The 10853-nt window shown below is 26.5% G+C and overlaps 5 protein-coding genes across 5 annotated transcripts; 1 reads left to right on the top strand and 4 right to left on the bottom strand.

The window, feature by feature from the left end:
* Nucleotides 1–577: 577 nt before the first annotated feature.
* Nucleotides 578–1684, bottom strand: Chro.30404 (GTP-binding-like protein). The annotated part of the gene is made up of 1 exon (XM_661192.1): nucleotides 578–1684. One exon carries the CDS (start codon nucleotides 1682–1684, stop codon nucleotides 578–580), a length of 1107 nt encoding a protein of 368 aa, XP_666284.1.
* A 618-nt stretch (nucleotides 1685–2302) lies between these two features.
* On the bottom strand, nucleotides 2303–2500 carry Chro.30405 (hypothetical protein). The annotated part of the gene is made up of 1 exon (XM_661191.1): nucleotides 2303–2500. One exon carries the CDS (start codon nucleotides 2498–2500, stop codon nucleotides 2303–2305), a length of 198 nt encoding a protein of 65 aa, XP_666283.1.
* Nucleotides 2501–2931: 431 nt separating this feature from the next.
* On the bottom strand, nucleotides 2932–4812 carry Chro.30406 (hypothetical protein). Its single annotated transcript, XM_661190.1, has 1 exon — nucleotides 2932–4812. One exon carries the CDS (start codon nucleotides 4810–4812, stop codon nucleotides 2932–2934), a length of 1881 nt encoding a protein of 626 aa, XP_666282.1.
* Nucleotides 4813–5225: 413 nt separating this feature from the next.
* Chro.30407 (hypothetical protein) lies at nucleotides 5226–6806 on the bottom strand. Its single annotated transcript, XM_661189.1, has 1 exon — nucleotides 5226–6806. One exon carries the CDS (start codon nucleotides 6804–6806, stop codon nucleotides 5226–5228), a length of 1581 nt encoding a protein of 526 aa, XP_666281.1.
* A 718-nt stretch (nucleotides 6807–7524) lies between these two features.
* On the top strand, nucleotides 7525–8922 carry Chro.30408 (hypothetical protein). Its single annotated transcript, XM_661188.1, has 1 exon — nucleotides 7525–8922. The coding sequence occupies one exon, from the start codon at nucleotides 7525–7527 to the stop codon at nucleotides 8920–8922; it is 1398 nt and encodes a 465-aa protein (XP_666280.1).
* The last annotated feature ends 1931 nt before the right edge of the window (nucleotides 8923–10853 follow it).

The raw sequence follows: 10853 nt of genomic DNA, 5'->3' as shown, positions 1-10853 counted from the left end.
TGAGAGATATATTAAAGCTATTTCAGATTCATTAAATAATAAATATAAAATATCATTTTCTTCTATAAATATTCCAAAGGTCATTTGGAATGTTATATTTGATCATTTACAACCTATTAATACACTTAACTTCGTTCTTTCTGACTCTACCTTGTTTGAACAATTTTCTAATCTAATTTTAATTAGACAAAACCTACAAGAAGATCATCAGGAGCTAGTTAAAAACTTGAAAAGAGAACAAATTTTGGATTCTATGGACTTATTGTCAAAAATGGACAAGGAGCTTTTCAATTATAGAGCTTTTAATTACTTTAATAGATTTAAGCTTGGTAGAGACGGATAAATTTAATTAGAAATAAATAAATATATAATCAAAAAGTAAATAATAATGAATTATATCGTTAGGTTAGATTTTTAACTAGGAAATGAGTATTACTAATGAAAATTACTTCAATTACCACAAATTTTATGTTTAATTATTTTTGATGACGTGGCAAATTAAATAAAAGAAAAAATAATTACTTAAGATATTTGATCTTATATTGTTTAGAATTTAATGATCAAGATTAAAACTTTACTACTTTTTAATAATTTGAACAACGTCTTCATCAATTAAAACATGGTCTTTTCCTACTCTTTGGGGATTATGTCTAACAGACTGACCCCAAACTAGAGCATATTTCATCTGAGGGAGTAATTGTTTATGTATTCTCCTACAAAAATCTGCTATAGTAGACTTATCACGTTTTAAAATAACTGGAGCAGCATAATCAGGAATCTGACCTTTAGGCTTAGTATAAATCCTAATAAGATCTAAATACTGCCATATTTTCTCAATAAGACCATCAAGATTCCATTCATGATGGGCAGATACTGGAACATAATGTGGACATTGTGAAAGAACATCCAATTCTTCAATAGTAATTTGATCAATCTTATTTAGAATATAAATACAAGGTAAATATATACGATTACCTTCAATAATATCAATAATATCATCAGCAGTTGCATCACAACGGATAACAAAGTTAGCATTATTGATTCTATACTCTGAACAGATTGATTTAATAGTCTCCTCGTCAATATTTTTAAGTTGTACAGTAGAAGTAATTGTAATTCCACCTCTGTCTTTTCTAGTAAATGATATATTTGGTGGTTGCTTATTTAACCTAATTCCAAAACCTTCCAATTCTCTCTCAATAATTCTTTTATGTGTTAAAGGTTTTAAAGCATCTAAAACAATGAGAATCAAACTACATGTTCTACCTACACCAATAACTTGACGACCTCTACCTTTACCATCCTTGGCTCCTTCAATAATTCCGGGTAAATCTAAGAGCTGAATTTTAGCACCTTTGTAATTAAATACACCAGGAACACATGTAAGAGTAGTAAATTCATAAGCTGCTACTTCACTGAAAGTACCAGTCAATTTATTTAATAGGGTTGATTTACCTACGGAAGGAAAGCCAATAAGTCCTACTCTTGCTTCTCCTGTCTTGCTAACATCCCAACCTTCATTTCCGCCACCACCTCCTCCTCTTCCATCGCCACCACTAATTACCTGTGCTCTTAGTTTTGCTAATTTTGCCTTTAATAAACCCAAATGAAAATTGGTTGCCTTATTTTTTTGGGTTCTGGCCATTTCGGCCTCTATCTCGGCAATCTTCTGAAGTAAACTCATTTCAAATTCCTAAAGAACCACTCCAGAAATTCTCCTGATTATTTTTATCTTTTTTCCCCTTAATTTTACTCCTATTGAATTTATTTGTCTAATTGTCAATTATAAACCGGAACTTTTGGCGCCACAACTTTTTGAAATAATATTTTTGGTAAATATAATTTTTAATAGGTAATAAAAAAGGGGGGCAGGGGGAAAGGGTGTAATATTATATTTATTAAGTGGGCAAATTATAAGCAAATTTAATATTAATATTTGGCAGATTAATATAAATAAAATATATTTCAGGATATATTTTGAAATATTAAAGTGTTAACTAAACGTTGAAATGTTGAAATCTAATGCAAAATAGGAGAAAAGAACGACTATTATTTGTATAATGATTGAAATCATGAGAATCCCAGAAATTGAGCTCTATTAGATTTTTAAATAAGTTAAGATTTTTTTTTCTTAATAATACAAGATAGAAAAATTGAATATATGTTGAATTGTATTTCTAACATTTTCCACCCTGTAGTAGTAATTATAACTTACACTTAATTTAGAATGAAGATTTAATGCTTTAGCTTGGCATAATTCTAAAAATAAATTTTATTTATTATGAAGAATGCCATATTAATTTTAAGTTCCATAGATCTTTGACTTACCATAAGTTAGCTCTTTAATTATTCTTTCAGATTTCTTCTTAATATATCCATTTTGATTGTTTAAGTTAAAATCAGAATTTATTTTAATTTCGTCCATTTGTAGCCATGAAACTGGTGATAATAATGAAATAATACTTTCTGGATGATTATATTCGCTTAAATCTTCGTTCATTATCTTGAAAATTAATTATTTATTTATTTTCTTTATTTTTAAAATTTATTAATTCAATTCTACTTACTTTTTCCACGTTATTTTCTTCGTTTGTCATTGAAATATAATTTTTTCAGAGTATTTATGAATATTTCAGTATTGTCCGACTATTTAAAAAAAATAGTACAATTTTTTACTTGAATTTCCTTATTATTATTATTAATATTTAAGTTTTAATTTATTTCTAAATTATTAACTACTTCAATTCTTCTTTAAATTATTGGCAGATAATTAATTCAATTACGTGTAAAGAAATTTGCATGCATGCAAATATAATATATATATCATTACTTGCATGCAAAAAAGGAAAATAAACGTTTCATTTGCAATAATCCTATTAAAATTTAATGAAATTATTGATTTTCTTATCTAAGTAAAATACTAAATAAAAATTAAATTTTCTCATAAATGTACAAGTAAGACCAAAAAAGTAATCCAATGGGTGTTTCAAGAAAAAATGAATCAAAAACTCTGCGAATAAGTTTATAATTATGTTTATGGAGCCATTCTTGCAGATTTTCATTAAAGTGTGAATTAATTACAAAGAATTTTGGAAATTCCCCAGAAAGTTTTCTATTAAATCTGTAATTCAAACAATTCTCAGAATTTGAAGTATTTAACTTAGTAATATTTGATGAAATATATGGACTGGGGTAAGATGTATTCAACAAGGGATTAATAACAAAAATCTCCTCCAATAACTGTGTAGTATTTGGATTTGCCCAAAGTATTTCATTCATATTCTTATGTTTGATTGGTTGATTAATATTAGGAGAACAATCAAAGAATCCAAATTTCACGTCTTGGTTCAAGAAAGAGTAGGCTGGATACATATGGCATTGAGAAACAAAGAAAATGGATTCATTCTTCTGCAAATTCAAATTGGATAAATATCTAATCGCAGATTCACCACCTCTTTGAAATATTGTTGTAAAGAAAAAAGCTGGAATAATTTGAGCTAGTAATGTTATTAGAAGGTACTTATTATTGAGATATATTTGAGAAATGTTAATACTACTAAATAATAATCCCGTAAAGTTAATATTATCCATTTTGAAGAACTTATGTATTTCTAAAATTAGTTTATATATTCCAAGGCTCGTGGTAATTAACAATATGGGAAAATAAGGGATAATAAAACGGTGTTCTTTATGTGACGTAGTAGAAAGCAAGATCATAGTAATTAAAGTAGAAATTTGTGATATTTTAAATATTTGATTTTTTAAATTAAATGATTCAATGATTCCAAGAAACATAAATGGTAGATAAGAAAGTAAAGTAACAATCGGCGTTTCAGTAAAGTAATAAAGTCTGGAATTTGAACCATATATTTGTCCCGGATCTCCAATAAAATTAAATTTAACAAAGTTAATCATTGGAATTGTAAATTTTTTGTAGAACAAATAATCCAAATAAAGCATTACTGGTATTGTGATGAAAGCAACAACTATGCAAATTTTTAATAATTTCACGATTGTAAAAATTGAATATTTACTACCTTTATTAATAATATCTTTAATTTGAAAAATAATCAAAATTAAATATAATATTAGCCAAAATTGAATAGATGAATGTCTAACCAAAACACTTAATGAAGAAAGAAATATCCCAATTATAAGAGATTTATTATCTGAGTAACTACCATTCATCCATTTTTCTGATTTAATGATAAAATATATACTCCAGATATTAATACAATTTTCAACAGTTTGGGCATAAGTTCTACATAAAGTATAGAAATTATACCAACTAAATAGTGAAATAAATAATGTCACAAAATCTAATTCATATTTATTACATATTTTTTGGTAAAATGGAATTTTTAAGAAGATAGAATCTTTCAAATAATTATTCTTGAATTTATTATCACTATCTTCAATTTTAGTTTCCATTCGAGCATAATAATTTTTGTGAAATATTGAATAAGCAACTTTACTTGTACCAATATCTGTTAATATAGCAAATATAGACTGATAAAGTCTTGGAATAATGAAATAATAATTTGTATGATATAAACATTGGTAATTATTTTTACAGAAGAATTTCACAATCTTTTTAAAGAAATTGATGATAATATAACATATAGTAAAAATTAGTGGATGAATAATACTTCTTAAAGATACACATGGTTCCCATTCCCATGTAAGATATCCAAACCCATTCACAATTTTGTGTGCAACCTCTAAAGATTGCCAATACTCATCTGGATTATAAGTTGTGCGGATAAATAATGAATTTAGGATCCTAAAAACAATAATAATTATATATACCATAATCACGAATAAATTTTTTTTTTTAACTTTTAGAAATTTTTAAAAACAAGTTTCTGGTAGTTATTGATTACTTATAACATAATAAAATTCTCAACATCAAATTGAATATTTCTTGATACATAGAATCAATTACTTAGACCATTTCTTTGATTCAAAAGTTGAATTATTATTTTTTTTGAAATTTCCATCACTTAAATCAATTTTCTATATTCATTCACAAAAAAAAAGTGGCGGGAAAAATTTTGTATTGTTAGTAATTATTTGACTTAAAGTTTTGGCAGTGGGGATATGTGGGGTGTAAATAAAATAAAAATTGGCAAAAATAAAAAAAAGACTATGTAAAATCTAAAATCTATTAATCAACAGAATTTAATATGGCAAAAATGATAATTGCATTAGAAATAAATAATTAATCAGATCAACTTGCTAATAACAGAATTTGAAATGCTTAAAGCAAGCTTAGGAAACTCATTTGAAAGTTGAACGAATTTAGGACTGTTAATTAGTACATCTACATGACAGGATGCAAAATCAACGCAAAACTTGACAAGCTGATCAATTTTACAACGATGAGCAATAATAAGGATTTCGCAAACATTACCAACTTCCACTAATTGTTTAACAGTTTTAATGCATAAATCAGAAAGAGCTGATAAGTTATAGGAATCTGCAATAAGCAATACATTACACAATGTTTGGAGATCAGTTTCATCCAAGTAAGAAGTATAAAGAAATCTAATAATGACTTTGAATTCTTTTTTCGGAATATGTTCAAGACGGACTTCTTTTGAATTTGTTTCAGCCATGCCATTTTTGAACATTGATTTAAAGTATTGACTTTGAGCGACTAAAATGCATTTGTGTGCATATAAAGTTTCTTCATTCTCAAGAATGAAAATAATATCGCTAAATTCTGGGTTATCAACAAGACTTTCCAAATTTGAAAGCATTGGTAATGAAATATTTTTGCTATGCATTGAACATGAGAACTTTCTTATATCTAATAAATAAGTATCCGATTTCCAACAGTTACCGTCATATCCACCAAATAAAAGACATTTACCGCCTGGAATAGTTGTTAGGGAGTTTCTTTGCCTAGGACTTGGAGAGTTCTTCTCAATTATCCTTTCCCAACGTACTATTGAAGGTAACTCAGAAATATCAAGAATAAATAAATCATTACACCTATTTTTTCCATCATATCCTCCAAACATTACAGCAGAAACATCATCTAATAAAGCTAAACTGTGACCTTTTCTTGCTGATGGACAGACACCAAAGACTTTTGGGGTTTGAAATTCTTTTTTTTCTGGATTATATAATGAAACATCACCAATATACTCTTTACCAGTGTTTCCACCAAAAAATATGATTCCTTTACTTGAAGAAATAGCACAATGACCATTTCTGCATCTTGGAATATAATTTTCAAATTCTATTTCATTCCAAGTCATTTTTGCAATATCATAAACCCATAAATCATTAAAACATTGAATTCCATCAAAACCTCCAAAAAGATAGAGCCTTCCAAAAATTCGTGTTAAGGAATGGCATGCCCTGGCTGAAGGTTTTTTTAACTTGTTTGAAACCTTAACACGTTTCCAGCTTCCCAAAAGTTCTTCATTCACTTCTTCAGTATAATTAAATGCATTCAAGTTATCGCTATTTAAATGATCTGTTCCTTTTACTGTAAATTCATACAAATCACTAAGCCAAAATTCACCGTTGTGACCTCCATGTATATATAATGAATTCCCATATACGGCAGATGCATGATTATTTCTATTTTTTGGCCTCTTTTCAGAAGGTATCAATTTTTGCCAAAACATTACTTCTGAACTCGTATATAATACATAAAAATCATTTAGTGCTTGAAATCCATTCCAACCACCAAATAAATATAGCTTATCTTCTATTATGTTACACGTATGTGCAGCTCTTGGGGATGGGAGTTTACCCCTGAATTCCCCTGACATCCAAGGAGTTAATGACATTTTATCTTCTGACTGAATTTTACCCTTGGTGATTTACCATTAAATTTCTTAAAGTAGATAAAGTATATATATTGATTACTAGGTTAAATATAATAAAAAAAAAAAGTTTGTAGAATAAATGGAAATGATTTAAACAATACTGGTCAGAATTAATTAAAGTTTCTTTATAGAAACGACCATTTTACTAATATTAATCTTTAAATAATAAATATGAAGTAGTTTTTCTCAATTTTTCAAATTGATTGAAATATGAATGTTTTTCTTTTTCAGGTAAGAAGAATTATTATGTTCAAAAGTCCCAATTATTGTTATAAAATTCACAGGAAACACAGTTATTCCACTTTTTGTTATTTTTATTTAATATCAATTTTTACTTTTTGCTTTAATTATTTCAATTATTAGGGTTTTTACATGTAAAATATTAAAGTCAATTTGGCGCCAAAATGCAATAACATATTATTATTATTTAAGTATTTAATATTAAATGAAATATAATAAATAAACTATACAATAAAATGAATATTAATAGGAATTATTAATTAATTATAATTAATATATATTTATAAATGAATTTAAATATATAAATTCGTGGGGAAATAATTAATATTTGAGAATAAAATAAACATTATAGATAAATAATAATTGGAAAAAAAAGGTTTTAAATCAAAGTATTAATTATTAATAATCGAAGTTACTATCTATAAATTAAATTTCAAAGATGACAAAAGAGTTTTCTGATAAATTTCTCGAGTTTCTAAATAATACAGGTTCGCCATATCACTCAGTAGATGAAACAATTAAGATACTTAAAGGGAGTGGGTTTAAAAAGTTGGATGATAATGAGGAAATAAAAAAAGGAGGAAAATACTATATAACTTTAAACTATAGTACTATTTTAGCATTTAAAGTAGGGGAAGAATTTGATTTAGAAGATGAAAGGAGTATGGTGATTATAACAGGTTCACACACAGATAGTCCTTGTTTAAGAGTTAGACCGAGTTCTATAACTTGTAATGAAGGTTATACTCAATTGAGTGTTTCTACATATGGTGGAGGAATTTGGCATACATGGTTTGATAGAGGTCTAGGAATTGCGGGAAAAGTGGTAGATAATGCATGCAATGAATATTTAATCAAAATTAAAAGACCAATATGTGCAATTCCAAACTTAGCAATACATTTAACAACATCAGAGGAAAGATCTTCATTTGTATATGATAAGGAAAAGCATTTACAACCAATAATATCAAAGACAGATACAAATGATAAATATGGCGAACAACTTTTATCCCTTCCACGTAGTTTGCTTGATGAGATTTGCAGAGAAATTAATGTTCAACCTCAGAACATTTCATCATTTGATCTATGTTTGATGGATTCAGTTGATTCTAGATATGTCGGTATTAATGATGAATTTATTGATTCTCCAAGACTTGATAATCTTGGAGGTGTTTTTTCATGTTTTACAGCTTTAATTGATGCATCAGAATCAAATAGCAGTGATTTATTAATTTCTGTTGCATTTGACCATGAGGAAGTAGGAAGTGTCTCATTTTCAGGAGCTCACTCAGACTTTCTTAAACAAAGCCTAAAGTTAATTTTGGCTGGTTTGGAAAATTCTAGTTTGAATAATTCAACACCTAAAGGAATGGTAAATGCTAATCGAAATTCTGACTTGGAATTCTGTAAGATAATGAAGAGATCTATCTTTTTGAGCGTTGATATGGCTCATTCAATACACCCAAATTATCCCGAAAGACATCAATCAAAGCATAAACCTTCTCCAAATAATGGCATTGTAATTAAGACAAACTTTAATCAAGCTTATACAACAGACTGCACAACAAGAACATTCTTAAAGACTATTGCAAATAATTTCAATATAAAGACTCAAGATTTCCTAGTAAAAAATTCTTCTCCATGTGGTTCTACTATAGGCCCAATAGTTGCCTCCAATTTGGGAATTCGTACTGCCGATATTGGTGCATGCATGCTTGCAATGCATTCATGCAGGGAGTTCATGTACTACTCTGATATTTACGACTTGCAAAACTTTATTAAGGTATTTTACATGACTTGGTCAAAAGTAAAACTTGAATCAAAACTACTAGAATAATGGAAGTTGGTTGAAATTGAAATAAGTCCCAATTGTTAAAAGTTATTTTTTATTTATTAATATTTTTTTATTAGACTTTTATATAATAAGAATTTTTCTTTTTTTAATTTAATTTTATTATTATGACGATATTAATTATTTTCTTCTAATTTATACAAAATATTTTGTAATTTGCACTAACATGTAATTAAATGACGTGTAATTCCCGCCGCTTTATTCAAGTCAAAATAAATTAGACAAAAATAATAATGTAAATGAAAAGAATAAAATAATTAAATATAAATTATAATTTTTTTCAAAAAGAAGGAAACGAATAATTTATTGGATGAAGAAGTTTGGAAATCAGGTTATTTTTGGTTAAATTTAATATTAATTAGTGTTTTAAAGAAAGAGAGTTAAATTTGAAAAGTATTTATTTATTAAAACAAAAATTTGAATTAGTTTAATTAATGGAATTAAGGAAAAACATTTGTGATATATATATTTAAGTTAATGGGTTTTTTAATAAGAAGCAAGATCCTATTGTATTTGACCAATTAATTGAATTGAAAAAAAAAAGTGGTTATGAATAGAAAGTGGGGAAGAAATAGTTATTAATTCGAATTCAAGAGTTTGTGAAATATATAAATATTAAAAGAAAGACGTAACTTTTAAAGAAATTAAAACTTTTAAGCTGTGAAATATATTTTTATTTTCATTTCTTCTTCGCTACTAATTCTAAACCATTAACTTTTTTTTTTTCAAGGAAAAGATGAATATAAATAAAGAATTAATTAGAGAATTAAAGTTGAAAGATATTCCAATTAACTTGATACTTGATGCAACTTGCAAATCTCCTCCTGGAATAAAAAATAAGCTGAATTCAAGAAGAAATGATTTAAATGGCTTTGATGAGAATTCTTCTATGGACGAACCAGGATTAAGAATAATGACAGAGGGAGGAATTTCAAGAGAAAACTATTATTACAAAGATCAAAGTACAATAGAAAATATTTCAAAAATTGGTAATTTAAAAGAAAGTAAGAAAATGTATGAATCTAGTGTTAATAATGAATCAAATTCAGAAATATATTCGAAAATTAAAAAATCTACAACTAATTATGAATCTAAAAAGAACAGAAATATTCCAAGATTACATCTTCCAATCAAGACTTTGAATAATGATATTAAGGAGGAACAATTATCAAGACAAGATAAATCCTCTGATAATAATGATTATATAAATAATGATTCTTGTCATAATTCAAAGTATGATGTTTTTAATGATAATAGAAAAGTTAATTTATCAGAAAACGAATTGGAAATTGGTTATTCTTCTTTACATTCAAATAATTTGTCCATGTATTTAAATAATTACTATTCTAACCGAGATGATACCAAATTTGATAAAGAAGTTAATAATTTACAAGAAAAGTTACCAAATACTTTGGATACTTTTGAAATTTCAGATAATAGTAACAAATTCAAAGATCATCAATTAAAATCTATTTTTGAAAATTATAATTACTCTAAATCTGATCCATCGGAGCCAAATTTTGAATTAAGCCATATAAATAGAACATTAAATGAAACAAGTTCTAATTTACAAACAAAACATTATCAAGAATATAAATATGATTCAATTAAGAAATTTGATTATAATGAAGAAAAATCTAATGTTACCAATTCAATATTAAACCATGAAAAAGAGAAAGACAAAGATAAAGAAAGTGATAAAAATCTAAATAGCCGTTTAGATAGATTGATTCCTGTTTCAAAGTTATTAAAACACGAAGATAGTGAAATAAAATTGAAGGAAATAACTAATAGAGAGAAATATTCTAATATATTTAAAAATGACGATGAGTTTACAAGCATCTTTCAGAAATGTTGGGATGATGCAGGAAACGAATTAAGAAATAGAAATGAGAATCATTTAAATGAAGGTAATA

This window comes from Cryptosporidium hominis, assembly GCF_000006425.1.
Source record: "Cryptosporidium hominis TU502 chromosome 3 CHRO013148, whole genome shotgun sequence".
NCBI classification, from domain to species: domain Eukaryota; phylum Apicomplexa; class Conoidasida; order Eucoccidiorida; family Cryptosporidiidae; genus Cryptosporidium; species Cryptosporidium hominis.
Note: the sequence above shows the minus strand (reverse complement) of the source record. Positions and strands in the feature narration are given on the sequence as shown.